The sequence below is a fragment of the Hyperoodon ampullatus genome (genome assembly GCF_949752795.1).
Source record: "Hyperoodon ampullatus genome assembly, chromosome: 7".
NCBI classification, from domain to species: Eukaryota; Metazoa; Chordata; class Mammalia; order Artiodactyla; family Ziphiidae; genus Hyperoodon; species Hyperoodon ampullatus.
Window position 1 is genome coordinate 57,709,339 of NC_136920.1, and position 16,001 is coordinate 57,725,339.

General features: G+C 54.6%; 1 protein-coding gene and 1 long non-coding RNA gene across 2 annotated transcripts; one reads left to right on the top strand and one right to left on the bottom strand.

Moving 5' to 3' along the window:
* Positions 1 to 5,328: 5,328 nt before the first annotated feature.
* TPBGL (trophoblast glycoprotein like) lies at positions 5,329 to 6,539 on the bottom strand (the record flags this gene model as incomplete). The annotated part of the gene is made up of 1 exon (XM_079708676.1): positions 5,329 to 6,539. The coding sequence occupies exon 1, from the start codon at positions 6,511 to 6,513 to the stop codon at positions 5,329 to 5,331; it is 1,185 nt and encodes a 394-aa protein (XP_079564802.1). The 5' UTR covers positions 6,514 to 6,539.
* Positions 6,540 to 9,386: 2,847 nt separating this feature from the next.
* On the top strand, positions 9,387 to 10,254 carry LOC307056146. The gene is made up of 2 exons (XR_013810999.1): positions 9,387 to 9,443; positions 9,753 to 10,254. It is a non-coding gene; the product is annotated as an uncharacterized lncRNA (long non-coding RNA).
* The last annotated feature ends 5,747 nt before the right edge of the window (positions 10,255 to 16,001 follow it).

The window sequence follows — 16,001 nt, forward strand, 5'->3', positions numbered from 1 at the left end:
TCTCAGCAGGTGCTCGGCAGAGAGGAGAGGCTCAGGAAGGATGAGTTTCATGCAGGGGGACCTCAGAGCCTGCGGGTCCAGAACAAGCCCCTTTCTCCTCTCGGAGAGGGGTAGAGATGCCCCTTCCCTTGAGAAGGAGCCCGCATCAGAGTTTCTGCCTGCAAGAGGCTGGAGCAGGTTTCTAAGGCCTCCTGGAAGCTGCTGATGGAGGCTGAAGAGAGCTCTCCACCCCTTCCTTGCTGGCTTTTTGCTTATCTCCAGGTCACCACAGGCCTGGCCGCAGGAGGCAATGACCACAGGGGTGGAGATACAGAGTTTGGAGATGGGGCAGCACTGCCAGATACTCAGACCCAGAGCAGGGCAGGGATGGCCCCAGGGGGCACCCTGAGCTCTGGATCTGCTCTGCTTCTGACATCCTGTGTGACCTGGATGGGCTCCTGCACTCGCTGGGCTGCAACTTCCCCACCAGTACACTGAAGGTTTAGTTGAGGGGGTCTCCATGGGACTGGCCATCCCCGGGCCAATCACCGTGAGGCAGGGCTGAGGGAAGAGGGTGGAGGTGGAGAGGGAGGGGTGGGGGGCAAAGGCAGGGACTCTGAAGGCAGCCAAGTTCATTACCACAGGAATATTAACTGCCCCTGTCACTTCTACCAGTCCGGGAAAGGCCATGCCCGTAAATTAGGGCCATGAGTCTGCCAGGCAGAGACTTAATGAAGAAGGAGATGGACTTCAGTGAGAGCAGGCAGTGCCTCTGGAGGTCACAAGTCCAGCCCTGGCCTGACAGAAGGAACCTGGAGCCAGGGAGGGGCAGGGGGTGTCCACAGTCAGGGTCGGACTGAACCAGAAAGGCACGAGCTGGCTCTGCTGTGTTCACTGCTGAATCCCCAGCACCCAGCACACAGTAGGGCCTAACCAATGTTTCCGACTAACTAGGGTCCAGGCGACGTGGCAAGTCACACTGAGCTCAGACTGAAACCCAGTCCTCTGGACGCCAGCTGGGCCCTCACTTATTCCCACCCCAGACCTGAGGGGCCTAGGTAGGAAAGGGGTCGCAGAAGTAAAAGGCTTCTCAAGGAGATGGTGATCGTGGCTTCCCTTTGTGTTTGAGAGGAAATTTCAGTTTTTACAGGGTCACAGAACCCCAGGAAGTCTGACGTGTTTCTTGGTGCAGAGCTGCCTTGATATGTATCACATTTCTGACAGTCACACACCTTTTCTCTCCTTCTCTACCTGCTCTCTATCCCACCTGCTCTTTAAGGGCACATCCTGGATGGAGCTTTCCCCCCTAGCACTTGGCCTCTGCAGTCACCTGCCCATCTCAAACTTCCAGCAGCATTCACAGAATCTGATTAGAGGGGGAGGTTAACTGTTAGGTGGGTCCCTGGCACTGCTGAGAGAGGGTCTGCAGTGAGTGGGTGATGTCAAGGTGTCAGGGGAGGGTCAGCCAGACCCCTCCATCTCACCTTTTCCTGCAAGACCTCTTTGTGGCCCCTTCTCTTACCCCCCTGACCCTCTGGCTTCCCATGGGCACGGCTTAGCTGACTCCTCTCTCTGTCTCCTGTGCCCAGCATGAGGCCTGGCACAAAAAGGATGGGCAGAAGGAAGGAACAAGTAAGAGAACCACGCAGTTCTCCTGGCCCACATAGCACACCTTCCCACTTCCCTGACTTCTCCTCTGAGGGCAGAAGTCCCTCTAGTTCCTCCCAGTGGAGAATGAAGGGAACGCAGAACCATCTTACCCACACACATCATCCTAGCTACCCCCAGCCATTAATGATCTTCTTGAATTATCAGACTAACAGATCTTCCTGCATCTAGACCTTTGTACAAGCTGATACTTCTGATCTTTCTCTGTCCTGCAAACTCCTACTCATCCCTCAAAACCCTGCTTAAATGTGACTTTAAGAAATTTCCCTAGGCTGGGTACAGGGGCCCTTACTCTGAGTTCTCATGGTTTCCTGGGACTTCTTTTCTCTAGAACTTGACTGAATAGAATTTCTCCTCTAGGTCATTAGCTTTTCTAGAACTGGCAAAGTTGTATTTAGTAGAGACTAAGAAAATGGCTGGATTTGCAGAGGAGGCTGGGGCCCTGGGGCCCTGCTGATAGGTCCATAAAGCCAAAGGCCACTGACAGGCTACAAGAAGGGAAGCTGCTCAGAGACAACATTTAATGGGAGTCAGTGAATGGCACTAAGGTTAAATGTCAGTTGGCATACATTAGGTACTCAATTAGTTGATTTTTGACAACTACTGATTTGATATTTAGCTTAGCATCAGCTCTCATCTAAAACCCTCAAAGATTTTTGCTGACAGTGTACCACAGCTAGAAGCATGTTTTATTTGCCAGGACTTACTGTAGTCTTAGGTTACATTACATTATGTCTTTGGAACTGGGCGGCGGGGGCAGGGGGTGGGGTGGGGTGGTGGGCAGGGTGACCTGTTAGAGACACAGTTCTCTAACCTGTGTTAGAGAGAACATCACCATTTTCCCCTACGGGACTGGCAAAGCACCCTTTGACGGTCACTGATGGATGGGAATGCTTCAAGAGAATTTAACCCCCTTCTCACGAGGAATGACTGGGAGAAGGGGTAGGGAATTTGCTGGGAGAAGATGAGGAGGCTCGTGCACTGCCAACCACTCTGTGAAGAGCTGTCCTGGGGTGAGGTGTGCTCCTGGCCTCAGGACAAAGTTGGGACTGTCAGGGAGTCCCAGGCAGATTTCTCTGGCACTGAAAGGGGTGCTCCCAGGAGGGGAGGGAGTAAGCTCCTCGAGAGAGGGTGCTCCTCCTTGACACAGTTTATGAGACTTCCCGCGTTACCTCTGAGGTCCCTTTCAATGTTTAGAAGACACAAATTCTAGAATTAGGGCTTCCCTGGTGGCGCAGTGGTTGAGAGTCCGCCTGCCGATGTAGGGGACACGGGTTCGTGTCCCGGTCTGGGAAGGTCCCACATGCCGCAGAGCGGCTGGGCCCGTGAGCCATGGCCGCTGAGCCTGCGTGTCCGGAGCCTGTGCTCCGCAACGGGAGAGGCCACAACAGTGAGAGGCCTCTCACTGCTCTGAGACCCTGAATGTAAAATAATCCAGCCTGGGGACCTTGAGGTAGGAGACAGCCTCTTATCCTGGCCCTACTGGCCCAGAACCCACCTGTCTCCTTGTCCCACATATCTCAAGGGGCTATTTTATCCACATCCCCCACTGCTAGGCTACCTCTCTTCTCAGCCTCTCACATATCCAAGGTGCAGGTCTTAACCCTCTAGCCAGGAGAGCGTGGCATGACACAGGACATAAGGGAGTACCAGGTAGTTCAACAGAGGGGATGATGCCAAAGCAGCAGATAATGATTCCTCCTCTTTTCTGTCTGAATTAACTGCCTCTGATTCTCTGCAGCTGGATTTTTTCCCTGATAGCCTCGTCTGATGCTAGTGTTTGTCAGTCCAACTACATCTCCCCCGTGACCCTCCACCCCACCACAGTGATGAGGAACCGAAGGGTAAGAGGATGTAGAGGAAGTGCAGGACCCTACCCTGGCTGCAGATAACACTGTCTCAGCATAAAAAGCGAACTGGTTTGGAGAGTAATGCCATCCCAATGGGAAGTCCCTCCATGTGTGTAGCCTCAAGCTTACTATGTACAGTCAGAGCCCTTTTCTTCTCCCACAGTCCGGGAGAAGACATCAAGAGTCACTGCTTCACCTCAGGAAGGTCTAAACTGCTCTAAGTGTCCCCTCCCACCCCCTTTAATGACCCAAGGTCAGCAGGAATGACATGGCACCGTTTACAAGAGCAGAGTATCTGAGATTATTGCAGACTTTATAGAAAACTGCCCAAGGGAGATCCAGATTTCCAGGGTGGGGTGGGAAGGCAGGCCTCAAGGCAATATGTTGAAGGAGGGTGACTTCCTGTGTGCAGAGGCAGCACAGGCCAGCCATTCTGCCTGACCCAGGGGGTGGGAGTCAGGGAGAGGCGGGCCCCTCCCACTCACCAGTTGTGCTTTGGGATCATACAGAAGGCAGGGCGCTGAGGCTCTGACCCTGGACCGGAGGGTTTTTCCCTTCCTCTTCCAGAAGGCATACGGGGGGACAGGGGTGGGGAGGTGGCAGAGAGGACTCTCCAAGGGAGAAGAGTCACATGGGTGGGAAAGAGCATGTGGCCAGCAGCTCCCAGCCCTTCAGAGCCCTTCAGCTACCCCTCTCTGTGGCACAATGGTCAGGTGACCCTGGTTGTGAGGCCAGACCATCTACTTTGCACCCCCAGGACTCTCTCCTCCAGGATCTCCCATGGGGATCTGCTAGTATGGCTGCGGGGTGCTTCGCATCTGCGCCTGTTTTGCAGGGTTTTGCAGGGCTAGAGAGCTCATCCTAAGAGGAAAGGGGGCTGAGCATATCCCAGGGATGGATTCCTCACTGGACCCTGAGCCAGTGAGTGGCAGTGTGGGTACTGAGTGCAAGCGATGGATGTAGGAGGAATTGAGAGCCTAAGACTTGGGCAGGGGGAAGAAACTCAGATCGGGGTGAAGAGCTGAGAGTTTGAGATTGGGGACAAGGACTGAGTATTAGGGTATCAGAGCCAAAAGGGGGAAAGGCTGAGGATCAGCTCCACGCTAAGGCTATAAAGGGGTGTGCCTGTCCCTCGGATGGGAGAGATAGAGCTGAACCCCAAGCCTGGGCCAAGGAAGGGAGGGGCCTGAGCAAGAGCTGGGGTGGTGGGTGGTATGAAATACATCCTCAGATTGGGGGAGGGTGCCCAACCCTCAGACTCCCGGGATGTAGGTCTCTATGCAGGATGGAGAGTTAAGAGCTCCCAAATGAGAAAAAAGGCTCAAAGTCCCCAGAAACCTCCTGGTGGGGTTGCTCTGCTTCTGAGACCAGAATGGGATGTGAGGGTCCCCGAGCCCTCGAAGGGAGCTGAGGGCTGCAAGCTGGAATGTAGTCTAGGGGGATGTTTCCTGCTGAGAGGTCTGGGTTCAAAGCACAGGGTAGTGGAAGCAGTCCCAGGGCCTTTGGATTGAAGGACAGGGTCTCTGGGTGAGTGCTGAAAGGGGGAGGGGGCTTCTGGTGGTTCAGGAGGGCTGTCAGAGCTTGGGATGGGTGGACGGGGTTTCTGGAATCAGAAAAGAGTGTCTCTGGGTCTTTGATGGTGACAGCTCTCAGAGGCTGGGGAGGGGGGTACAGCTTGGGGCCTCCAGGTGGGGGAGATGCCATAATCCAAAGGTCTCAGATCGGTCAGGGGTAGGTTTCAGAGCCCCAAGCTCGCAGGTGTCTCATACCCACGGCCTCGGGACAGGTCATGAGCTGGCAGGGGTAGCCCCCAAGTCCCAACAAGCGAAGCTCAGAGGCCCGAACCGGGGGAAGTGGCCCCAGAACCGGCGGGGGCGGCCGAGGCGGGCGCGCGGCGCGGGTCTGCGTCCTGCTCGTAGCGGTAGTGGTAGCCCTCCATCTGGTCCCGGCACGCCTCGCGCAAGTTGCGCATCCAGCGCTGGATGCCACGGCGGTTTAGGTAGAGCACCATTAGGAAGATGAGGCCGATGAGCGCCAGAACCAGCCCGAAGAATACGTAGGAGGCTTCCAGCTCCGGGCCGGCAAGTTCCACTTCTTCCCCGCGACCGTCGGCGTCGCCTTCGGCGCAGCGCAGCACCGCCTCGTCCAGGTCCAGGAAAGGCCGGTCGTACAGCGCCCGCGGGGAGGCGCAGCGCAGGCGCCGCGCGTCGGGTACGCGCTCCGTGGCGTTGCGCAGCCAGGCCAGCAGGGGGCGCGCAGCGCAGCCGCAACGCAGGGGGTTGTCGGCAAGCAGCAGGCGCGGCGCGGGGAGGCCGCCATCGCGCTCGAGCGCGCGCAGCTCGTCGGGGTCCAGGCCGGCCAGCGCGTTGAGGCGCGCGTCCAGCTGCTCCAGGCGCGGCCGGCGCAGCGCGGCGGACGGCAAGCGGCTAAGCGCGTTGCCCGACAGGCCCAGGAGGCGCAGCTCGTCGAGCGGGGCGAGCGCGGCGTCCAGCGCGGCCAGCAGCGCGGGGCCGCCCCGCGCCAGCGCGTGGTTGAGCTGCAGGGAGCGCAGCGCGGGCAGCCCGCGGAAGGCGTCGCCACCCAGGGCGCGCAGCGGGTTGTGGCTCAGGTCGAGCGCCGCCAGGCTGGGCAGCCCGTCGAAGGCGCCGTCCTCCACCATCTCGATGTTGTTGTGCGTGAGGCGCAGAGCGGTCAGGAGCGGCAGGCGCACGCCGCCCGCCGCCTCCGCCTCCGCCTCCGCCTCCTCCCCGTCCGCGTCCCCGCCGGCGAAGGCGGCCGCGCGCAGCACAGTCAGGTTGGCGCCCACGATGGTGAGGTTGCGCGCGTCGGGTGGCACGTCCCGCGGCGGCTGCCGGAGCTCGGCGCCCGACGCGCAGCGCAACATCAGCTTAGGGCCGCCGAAGCAGTAGCACTGGAAGGGACAGGGCGCGGCGGGTCGGCTCAGCGCCGCCGCCAGGAGCAGCAGCCCCGGCAGCAGCGGGCCCCTGTGCTCCGGCTGTCCCGCGCGCGGGGCCATCACGGCTGCCCCCGCATCCAGCGCCCGGGCCGCCGCGCTCACCAGTGAGTTCGGAGACCCGTGGGGGCGGGGAGGGGGGCGGGTGGGGCAAGTCTTCGATCGGGAGCGCCCGGCGGTTGTGGTCGGTCCTTCCGCTGGCTCTATAGTCCGAGGAGCCTTCACTTTCCTGGCTGGGGCGAGAGGGGTCAGGCGGGGAGCGGAGCCCCCCGCCCCCGGTGCCCTCTTCGCCCTGCGCACCGGCCTCCGACTTCCGCGGCCGTTCTGGGCTCGGAGCCGAGTGGGCAGGGTTTGCCTCCCCCCTCCCCGCCTCCCGGCCTCCTCCTCCGCCCCCGGCGGTGTCTCCGCGCCCTCCTTGCGGAGAGGCGGGGTGGGAGGCTCCCGAGAACCAGGGCTTTCGTCTGCTGCTCTTTCTCTTACCCCCTCTGGGCTCTCGGACTGCTGAGAAGTTTGGCTCTCCGAGGTTCTGACTTATTTCCCCCTCATCTCCCCCTAGCCCCCGCTTTTAGGCTGGTACCTTCCCCCTCCCTCTCTGGGGTGTGTGGGGTGGGGTGGGGCCGGGCTAGGGAGAGCAAGCAGGTGGGTCAGCATCACCGGCCGAGAATTTGGGGGGAGGACTTTAGGGCTCCTCCTACCAGCGCAGGCAGGGATGAGGGGTGGGCTGGGAAAGTTCCTCATTTTTCAGCCTCTACCTTATCCTTGTGATCAAGGAGAGGGCTGTGCTAGGAGTGAGGGAAATCCCCAGCCTCATCCCCCACTCCTCTGCCACCCCAGTTACATCAGGCCTGGCTCGGTCAACAAACCCTGCGAGTCCCGGGAGACCAACGCCTTCTCCACCCCACCCCATCCACCCCGAGGAAGTCAGCGACATCCCCTCCTCCTTCCACCCCTCCTCCCCCCAAGTCACTGGCTGCTCTGCCGGGAGTTCTTCCATCTGATTTCCTCCACCAGGCTGGACTCTTCCCCCAAGCACTCTCCTAGGCCCGGGGACCCGGTGGGTGTGGTGATTCAGCTCTTTGCTGTCCCCTCCCTGTCCCAGCACCTTTGTACCCCCGCTAGGCTGTTCTGGGTCTCAGGACCTTAGGGTTGTTGGATACCATCAGCTGCCCCTCCTCTCCTCCAGGGTATCTCACCTGTAAATGTTGAATGGGTAGGAGGGTTTGTGAGACCGGGAGCAGATTTTGCAGCAGGGAGTGGGGGTCTCAGAAGGGGCCAGGGCTGAGCTGTTTATAGGTTTGTTTTGTTCTGGATTTTTTTTTTTTTCCCAGAACTGGACAGCTCCAGACCTGATTTAAAGGGACAGACTCCTGAGAAGGGAGCACTCCTTGCCTTGGCATGAATTATTCAGGCTGGAGAGGCTGACACTTGATCCGAAAGCCCTTCTGGTATCAGCAGAGCTGGTTGGGATAGAGGCTCCCCCCAACCTAAGAGTCATTCTCTTTCACCTGAATTAGGGATTGTTGGGTTGACTCCTTCCCTGAGGTTATATTTAACTGATCAACCAACAGATCGACACCACTTAAGGAGAAGAGGTAGGAGAAGACGTAGACCCTGCAGTGACCTGGGTCTCAGACAAGGGCCATTGTTAAGGCCCAGGGCTGTTGATGCTGGGGGTGGGGGGGTGGCCTCCCCTTCCCCTTCCCCTTTCTCTCCCCTGTCCCATTGTCACTCCCAAGTATTGGCAGATGAGAATAGTAACTTGCACAAGCATGTTGGACATGTCTGTACAGATGTACATGTGTGATTGTACATGCACGTGTACACATAGCAGCAATCTTAGCACGTAAACAGACCTAGGTGTGTTCACGTGTAAGCACACACACTCATGCTCACTTGGGTGTGCATACACATGCATAGGAAGGCTTGCATAAGCTTGTGCACAGTTCCAGGCAGCCTCAGATGTACCTCTTGCAAGTACATGCAGGCTCATTTATACGTGTGCACATATAAACATAGATTTGAATGTATCCTGGCATATGTCCGTAGATTCATAAGCACATACATATTTGAACCTTCCTACCTCTGGGGCCATGCAAGTGCCTGGGTGTGTTCTCAGAGGGGCAAGCTTACAGACTCATGCGTGCAAGCACATGTATCCAGAGGTCGGCCAACACACCCTGAGCCCACGCCTGCCCTCCACCATGCCCTCGGTCTGTGGAATTAACAGGGGGTGGTGTCTTTTCTCATATGGGCACAAGAGCTCAAACAGATGCCACTGAGGCTGGGCCCTCAGCTCTTGCACTCACCCCAGTCCTGGTCCACGTCAGCTCCAAGCCCCAGCCATGACATCTCCCCCAGTGGGAGACACTGGCTCTTCTTCACTATTGTGTTTCCGGTACAGGGACTAGCACAGGAGACTGTGCAGTAAATGTTTGTAAATGAATGAATGAATGAATGAATGAAAAGGTCTTTGCTTTTCTGTCCTGCTGCATAGAGCCCCTTCTGCCTCCAGCCACTAAGAAATCACAGACCAACTGCCAAGGCCAGATCTCCCTCTCCAGGTCCCATGGCGGCTGGTTTCTGATGGGCTGATGCCTGCTGAGTAGCAGGCAGCTTTGGTGGTAGGGGGTTGGGGTGTGTATGCAGGTGCTAGACACCTCAGTTGGGGAAAGGAGGACCAGAGGGAACCTAGGACCATCAGGTGGCAGAGAACAAGGCAATGACTGTGTTTTATAAATGGGGAGGTGAGACCAGAGGGCCAGGGACTTGCCACAAAGCCTGTGGTCCTCAGGGCTTTGCCTAGAAACCTGGCCCCAGGGTCCTTGCCCAGGGCTTTGTCCAAGGTAGTAGCTGCATCTGAGAGGGGCCAGCACCACAGGGAAATTTCATCCTGACCCCAGGAATCTGAGGCCAAGAACAGATGCCAGGGCGGATCTGGTGTCACCTTGGACCTCTCTCTCCACCTCTGGGCTGTCAGCTTCTACTTCTGCAAAGTAGGTGGGCTTTTGAATTCTTGTCATTCCTGGTCCTTTCAGAGCTATTGTGATAACGTGAAGGGAAAAGGTTTTGAAACAAGAAAAGCCATATCATTAGGGTCTGGGCACCTAGCATCCGTGTGACTCTAGATGAGGCATTGCCCTTTTCTGGGACTAACTAGTTCCCATGTCGTTTTGTTCTGTTCCATGTTCCTTCATCTCCCAATACCTCAAATTCATGGTAGCTAGTAAAAGGAGTGAGTCTCCACTTGCTGTCTCCATATATGCCTCTAACCCTGCCTTCTCCCCACCCTCCTCTTTGTGCAGGTGTTCCTTTTCTCTGTCCAGGTTCCCCCAGAACCAAGTCTGTGAGCCAGTTGGGGGTCTCTGTTCTCTGGAGGAACAGCCCTCTCCATCTTGGGGTTGTCAGTGTTCAGTATGCAGTAGGTGTTCAATAAATATATGTCCAGTTGTGTCTGAGGCTGTGTGTGTGTTTATTCTCTGATGCATCGAGTGGATTGCTCACTGTTTGCCCCACATGAGGTGCTCTCTCCCCTTGATCCTATTTCTCCAGTCCAGCCTACTGTCCCTCAGGGCTCAGCTTGAGTTCTGTCCCCTCCAGGAAGCCTTCATGGCTTCCTTCTCTCTCCTTTGAACTTCACTGAGTGATCAGAGGGCTAGAGCTCTCCTGAGCCCCCTGACTGTCAGCAACTGGGGCTCAGAACTGTCTGATTTCTTGTGTTGTCAGCACACAGCTCAGAGTTTCAGCATGGAGAAGGCACCAGGGAACATTTACTAAATGAAATAATGATTTAAAAATCTCTGGCTCGATCCACCCTTGTGAAGCAAGCTAGGTGAAGATCCTCCATCTACACTTTACACCAGGAGACAGCCTCCCAGAAAGGTCAAGTGCTTTCCTCAAGGTTGCACAGCTAACTGGGACCCGCCTGACAGGAGCTCAGGTTTCCTGCTCATCTCCTTTGCCGCAGCCCTCCCCATCCTAGGTTCTCTCTCTAGGGAGTGTGACTGGGTCAGATCCCAGGGGAGCCTGTGGGCAAAGAGCGCAGGCACTCAGGGTTTCCTTAGGACTCAGCAAATGACTCACCCCAGCCCCACCCAGGCAGAATGATCCTGTCTGCCCTGTGCCAGGTTGAGAATCCCCCGTGTCAGCCACGCTAGACCCCAATTCTTGAGTTTATTACCCCACTAGGTCCCAGAGCCCCTCTCAGCCTTTCAAGGAGCTGTTCCCTCCCCTAAACCCCAGCTCCTATACCCTTTTCTCCCCTGGAAAGGCCCTACCCTCTATAAGCTCCACTAAGCCTTGGTAGGGAGCCTGGAGAGGTTTTCAACTTCCCTGAGGTCACCCAGCAGGTAGCCCTTCCCCATCTGCCTCCAGCTCCATTCTGTCCATTAGGGGCAACTCAATGTTACTGGAGCCTGTAGACAAGTCTGCCTTTCCAGCTCTGTTTCCCTCTATTCAAAGGTGTGTGTGTGCACGGGCTGATCTTGGAGGGCTTTTGAATCCTGTGACCCTTGGCCTTTTAGGGATGAGGGTCATGGAGGGGAGGGTAATGCTGTGACTTGCCCAAGCTGGTGCCCCCACCTTCTTAACATGTGACCTTGAACTTGCCCCCCCAATTATAAAGCAGTGGTAGGATAGTCTGGGGGTCCTCCTAAGTCTGATGATGTAGCAGCCTGCAATCCAGGCTCCCTTTATCCTGGCGGCCCTCATGCTGGCCTCCCTTTCCCTCTGACCCCCCTTTCTCTAAGACAAGTGGAGGAGCAGCCCGGCAGGCCTGACATGATGAAGCTCAGTCATTAGGTAGTGGGGGAGGCCCCAGGTTCTCTCGTGTAGCGTCTGCGCTGGTGGGGAGGGGACAACTCCACTGCAGGCTTTGCTGTTCCCATTTCTCATTTCCCCCTCCCCCCACTGCCATGAGACACAGGAAAATCCATAGACCCAAGATTCATTTTCTCCATTGAGTCAGCAGAGGCCACACTCTGCTTCTGAGGGGCGGGCAACCAGCTTTTAAATAACTCTCCGATATTTAATACCCTCCTCCTCCACTCTGTGGCCTGGGCCTCTGGGGAAAGGGTAGAATAAATGAGTTGGATGAATCCTCTGAAAGTCGTAAGTGCTCCTGCCTGCGCCTCAACCCACCCTCCTCCACCCAGACTTCCAGGCCATGGGGAAAAATACCGATTTCTTACTACCTTTGCACTGTGCTTTACAGTTTCTAAGTGATGCCCCAGGTTGGGTTTGTTATCCCCAGTTTAGAATTGGAAACTGAAGTTTAGAAAAGAGGATGACCCCATCTGGCTTTTGGTCTTTGTCTGCTGCTGGCTGGCTGTGGGACTTTGATCAGGTCCCTATCCCTCTCTGGGCTTCTATTTCCTCACCTGTGCTACAAGGTGGTTCAGCCTGTGGGTTGCCACTAGTCCCTCTAGCTGTTACATTTCATGAGCTGCTGCCCTGGTCTAGGCCTAAGTCTCCTCTCATGGAGCTACTTTTTGCCTCCATCCTCTTCTTGGGGAAGCTAACGGGCAGAGCAGACTGAGGCTCAAGGCCAGGCAGGGTCTGGCCCCAGGATGCCAGTGTAAGTCAGGGACAGGAGTAGGTGGGGGAAAGGGAAAGGAGCAGAGCTGGATTCTTTTTTCCCTCCTCCCCAACCCTCTTCCTTTCTTTTGCAGGTAGAGGTTAGGACAGACAAAGGGCAATAACATATTTAAAGCTTGGCTTCCTTAAAACTCAGGGTCTCAGCAGCTGCAGATATAATTTGAGAAGTTGGGAGCAAAGCCCTCTTCCTAAGCTGTGTCAGGGTCAGGCTCCTGATAATGGAAGTTAGTGGGCCCAGTTCTCCTGGCTTCACCACTGTTCTGTGTCATTTGGAAGACAGGGATTGATATCTCCATTGGTTATATGAGAACACTGGGAGGTTAAGAGCTGTGCTTGGGGTCACCTCAGACTAATGATGGAACAAGGTCTATAATCTAGGATTTCTGATTCCCAGCTCATCCCACTGCCTGCTCTAGCAGGAAATTGGGGGCTGAGGGACGGGAATGGAAGAGGCATGTGGGTTCCTGCTTAGTCTGGGAGTGACCTTACTTTGCTCGACTTCCCTAGGATCCTCTTGGGTCCTCATGAGCCTCCTGAGCTGTACCAAGCCTTCTACTTCTAAAATTACAGAATCTTAGAATCAAAACATTGAATTCTAAGAACCACAGACTCCAAGAGCCATAGAGCCATGGTCTGTTTGAATCAGAACATAAGACATGGTGTTGGTAATATGAATGGTGGTGAAGCACTTAGAGCCTGTGGTAGGTTGTTATATTAATGTTCCCCAATGAAACCTGCCTATCTGTATCCATACTTTTATGCTGTCCCTTCCCACACTGACTTTGGTTTGGCCATGTGAATTCCTTTGGCTATGGAGACATCAGTAAATGTAATGCAAGCAGAGGGTTAAAAAGTGATTGTGCCTGGGGGCTCCCCTCTTCCTGCTCCCCTGAGATGTCCATGTATAGAAACCAAAGTAAGCCTCTTAGAGGAAGAGACCAGCAATGAGCCATCCTGCTGAAGCCCTCTAGACCAACCAGCTCCCAGATGATCTTCCAGCTGATTCCAGCTGCCTGAGTGACCCTAGATAAGACCAAGAGAACTAGCTGGCCCGAGCCCAAATTGCTGACTCACAGAATTGTGAACAGATAAAGTGGTTGCTGTTTTAAGCCATTAAGTTTTGGGGGGTGGTTTGTTACACAGCAGTAGATAACTGACTCAGAGCCTTAGAATTAGAATTGTAGAATCTTAATCATAGATTCCACATACCCCTCAATCACAGTATCATAGATTTCTCAGACCAGAAACTGGAATCTTTGATGCAGTACCTGAGGAGTCGAAGGGTCCTGAGAACTCACTTCTTTAACTCTCACCCAATGCTGAACTCTCCTTTAATTCACAGAACAATTGACTCACTCACTCTCTTCCAACCTGGAACCCCCTGCTCGAGGGTCCCCGATCCTTCAGTATCTGTCCATCCTGTCATGCAGTCTTGTTCCACCCCTCAACTGGTTTCTCAGTTCTTCCTTCTTTAGCAAGCCTTCCCGTGTTGATTTACTTGCTCTGGTCTGGGGAGCTAAATGTGGCCTTGGTGGAAATTTGTCCTGGAACAGTTCCTGGCACAGTGCCTGGTGCAGAGTGGGTGTTAATGAACATACCTTGAGGGAAAACAACCATTACCACCACCACAAAACTCTTCTCATCTTTTCCTGCTCTGTCCCCTCATTACTGAGTTCCGTGATCTGTCCATGGTGCTGAATGCCTATCCTTGCTACTGTCTGCCTCAGAATGGCTACTTCCCAAGGATAGGAATCACTCCCATGTCCGGGAATTCAGTCAGTCTCCCTCCCTCCCTCCCTCCCTCCTTCCCTCTCTTCCTCCTCTCTCCCTCTTTCTTCCTTTCTCCTTCTCTCTCTTTGCCCCACCCCTCATGGCCTAGCTCCCTCACCCCCCACCCCATCCTCCATATACAGATCATTGGCCTGAACTATTTAATGCAAACTGATATGAGGTGATGTGTACTAATTAGGATTAGGTTTAGCTGTATGCATCAGAATGCCCAAAACAATAATCTCTTAAGTGATACAGAAGTAGAAGTTCATTTTTTTTCTTTCATAAAAGAAAGTCCAGACATAGCTGTCCAGAGTCTGAATGGTTTCTCCACAGTTATAGAAAACCAACACTCCTTCCAGCCTCCCACATTGCCTTCCCCAGGGTGTAGTCCTCATTCTTGTGGTACAAAATAGCTGCTAGGGTACCAGCCATCACATCAGGTAGCAGATGGAGGCAAAAGATAAATAAGGGTGCCCCTTCCCTTTATGGGCACTTCCCATAATTTCATCCAACATGTTCACTTGCATGGCCACATCTAACTAGCTTCAAGGGGCCTGGGAACTATAGTCTTTTAACTGGGGGACAATTTTTCCAACAAAAAGTTGTGGTCCTTACTGCTGAGGAAGAAGGAGAAATAGTTATTGAAATGTAACTAGAAATCTCTGACATTAGTAATGGAACAGTGTTGTTGATGGTGACAGTGACTGTGGTATACTACTTGTGTGGATGATAACAGCAATGGTAATGGTGGTGGTGATGGCAGAGGGAGTGATAGTGGTAATGGTGGTGTTGATAGTAGTGGTGGTGATGAAGAAGGAGGTAATGGTGAGAAGGGTGATGGTAAAGCTGGTGGTCAATATCAGCTCTGGTCCAGGAGCACAGACTCACTCAAGCATCAGCCTGGACCAGGAGAATACTAGAAGATAGACCCAGTGACTACAATGTGTCTGGAGCTTGGGGCCTGCTCCAAGCCACAGGGGAGTGATTTCTGGCACCCTTGCTGCTTTGCAGTTCATCAGTCATGGGCCTCTTACCTTCCTGTGTCCAGATAACCCCCAGAAGAGCATGAATCAGATTTTCCCCCACACCCCATTTAGGCTGGAAATAACTCTGGAATGAAGATTTAAGGCCTTAGGGAGGTGAAGCAGGAAGGACGATATTGGACTTCCATTTATTAGACAATAAACGTTGATGGAATTTATTTCACTCAAGGAAATCTTTGCTGTGAAATACACAGAGAAACACACAGACACAGCCTCAGACATAGAGACAAATGGTTACAAAGACAGACATGCAAAGAGAGTTACAGATGTGCAGAAACAGGCCCATAGCCATGGAGACCCATAGGCACAGACACACTTAGTCTCACAAGGAGGCACCAGCCCAACCCCTCTCCCCAAAGAGATGCAGCCCATGCAGCCACCTTATTCCATAGGACCACTTTCATGTTACCCCTGGGTCCCATGCACTGAAGGCACCAAGGAGCCAGAAGTGACAATGAAGAGAGGGGCTCAGAAATCAGTAGCCAATCAGAGAAGGAGGCAGTCTGACCTTTGATACCCCTCCCACCTGGGGTGAGATTGCACCAATGCACCGTGGCCTGCCCCAGGCCAGCCCAGGTTCTGTGGCTGAAGGTGACCAGAGGGGTGGGAATTGGGTAGGAGGGGGTGTGTCCTCCATGATGTCTCCCCCCAGGGGCCCAAGGACACACCTGGAGGCCATTAGCAGAGGAGCCATCAGGCAGCAGGCTCCGGCTCTAGGTGAGAAGGCGTGATGAGAACATGTGGCAGCCTTCACCAGCTGGAGCATGGAGGACACCTTGGTCTGAGCGGCTCCAGCATCACTCCCCCAGCACCCACCTGGAATGCAGAGGTAACCACAGCACAGGCTCTGACACTCTAGATTGTTGGTGAGCCCACCTCCAGTTTACCTCCCAGACTTTTTTGACATCAGATTTCCTGACCTTCATAGTGACCTTCTTCTTCTAGGAAACCTTCCTGATGACTCCACTGCCCCCTTACCCATCACCCCACCCCTGTCTCTTTCTTTCTCTGCTTCTGCTCAGAGCTCCTATATGGCATTGTCCTGACCTGCCTACCCTTTCCATTGATCTGTGCTTCTTGGTAAGCGACAGCCCTTCCTGGCTCCAGCCCCTGCCGCCCTCCTCCTCTCTAACCAGCTGGAGC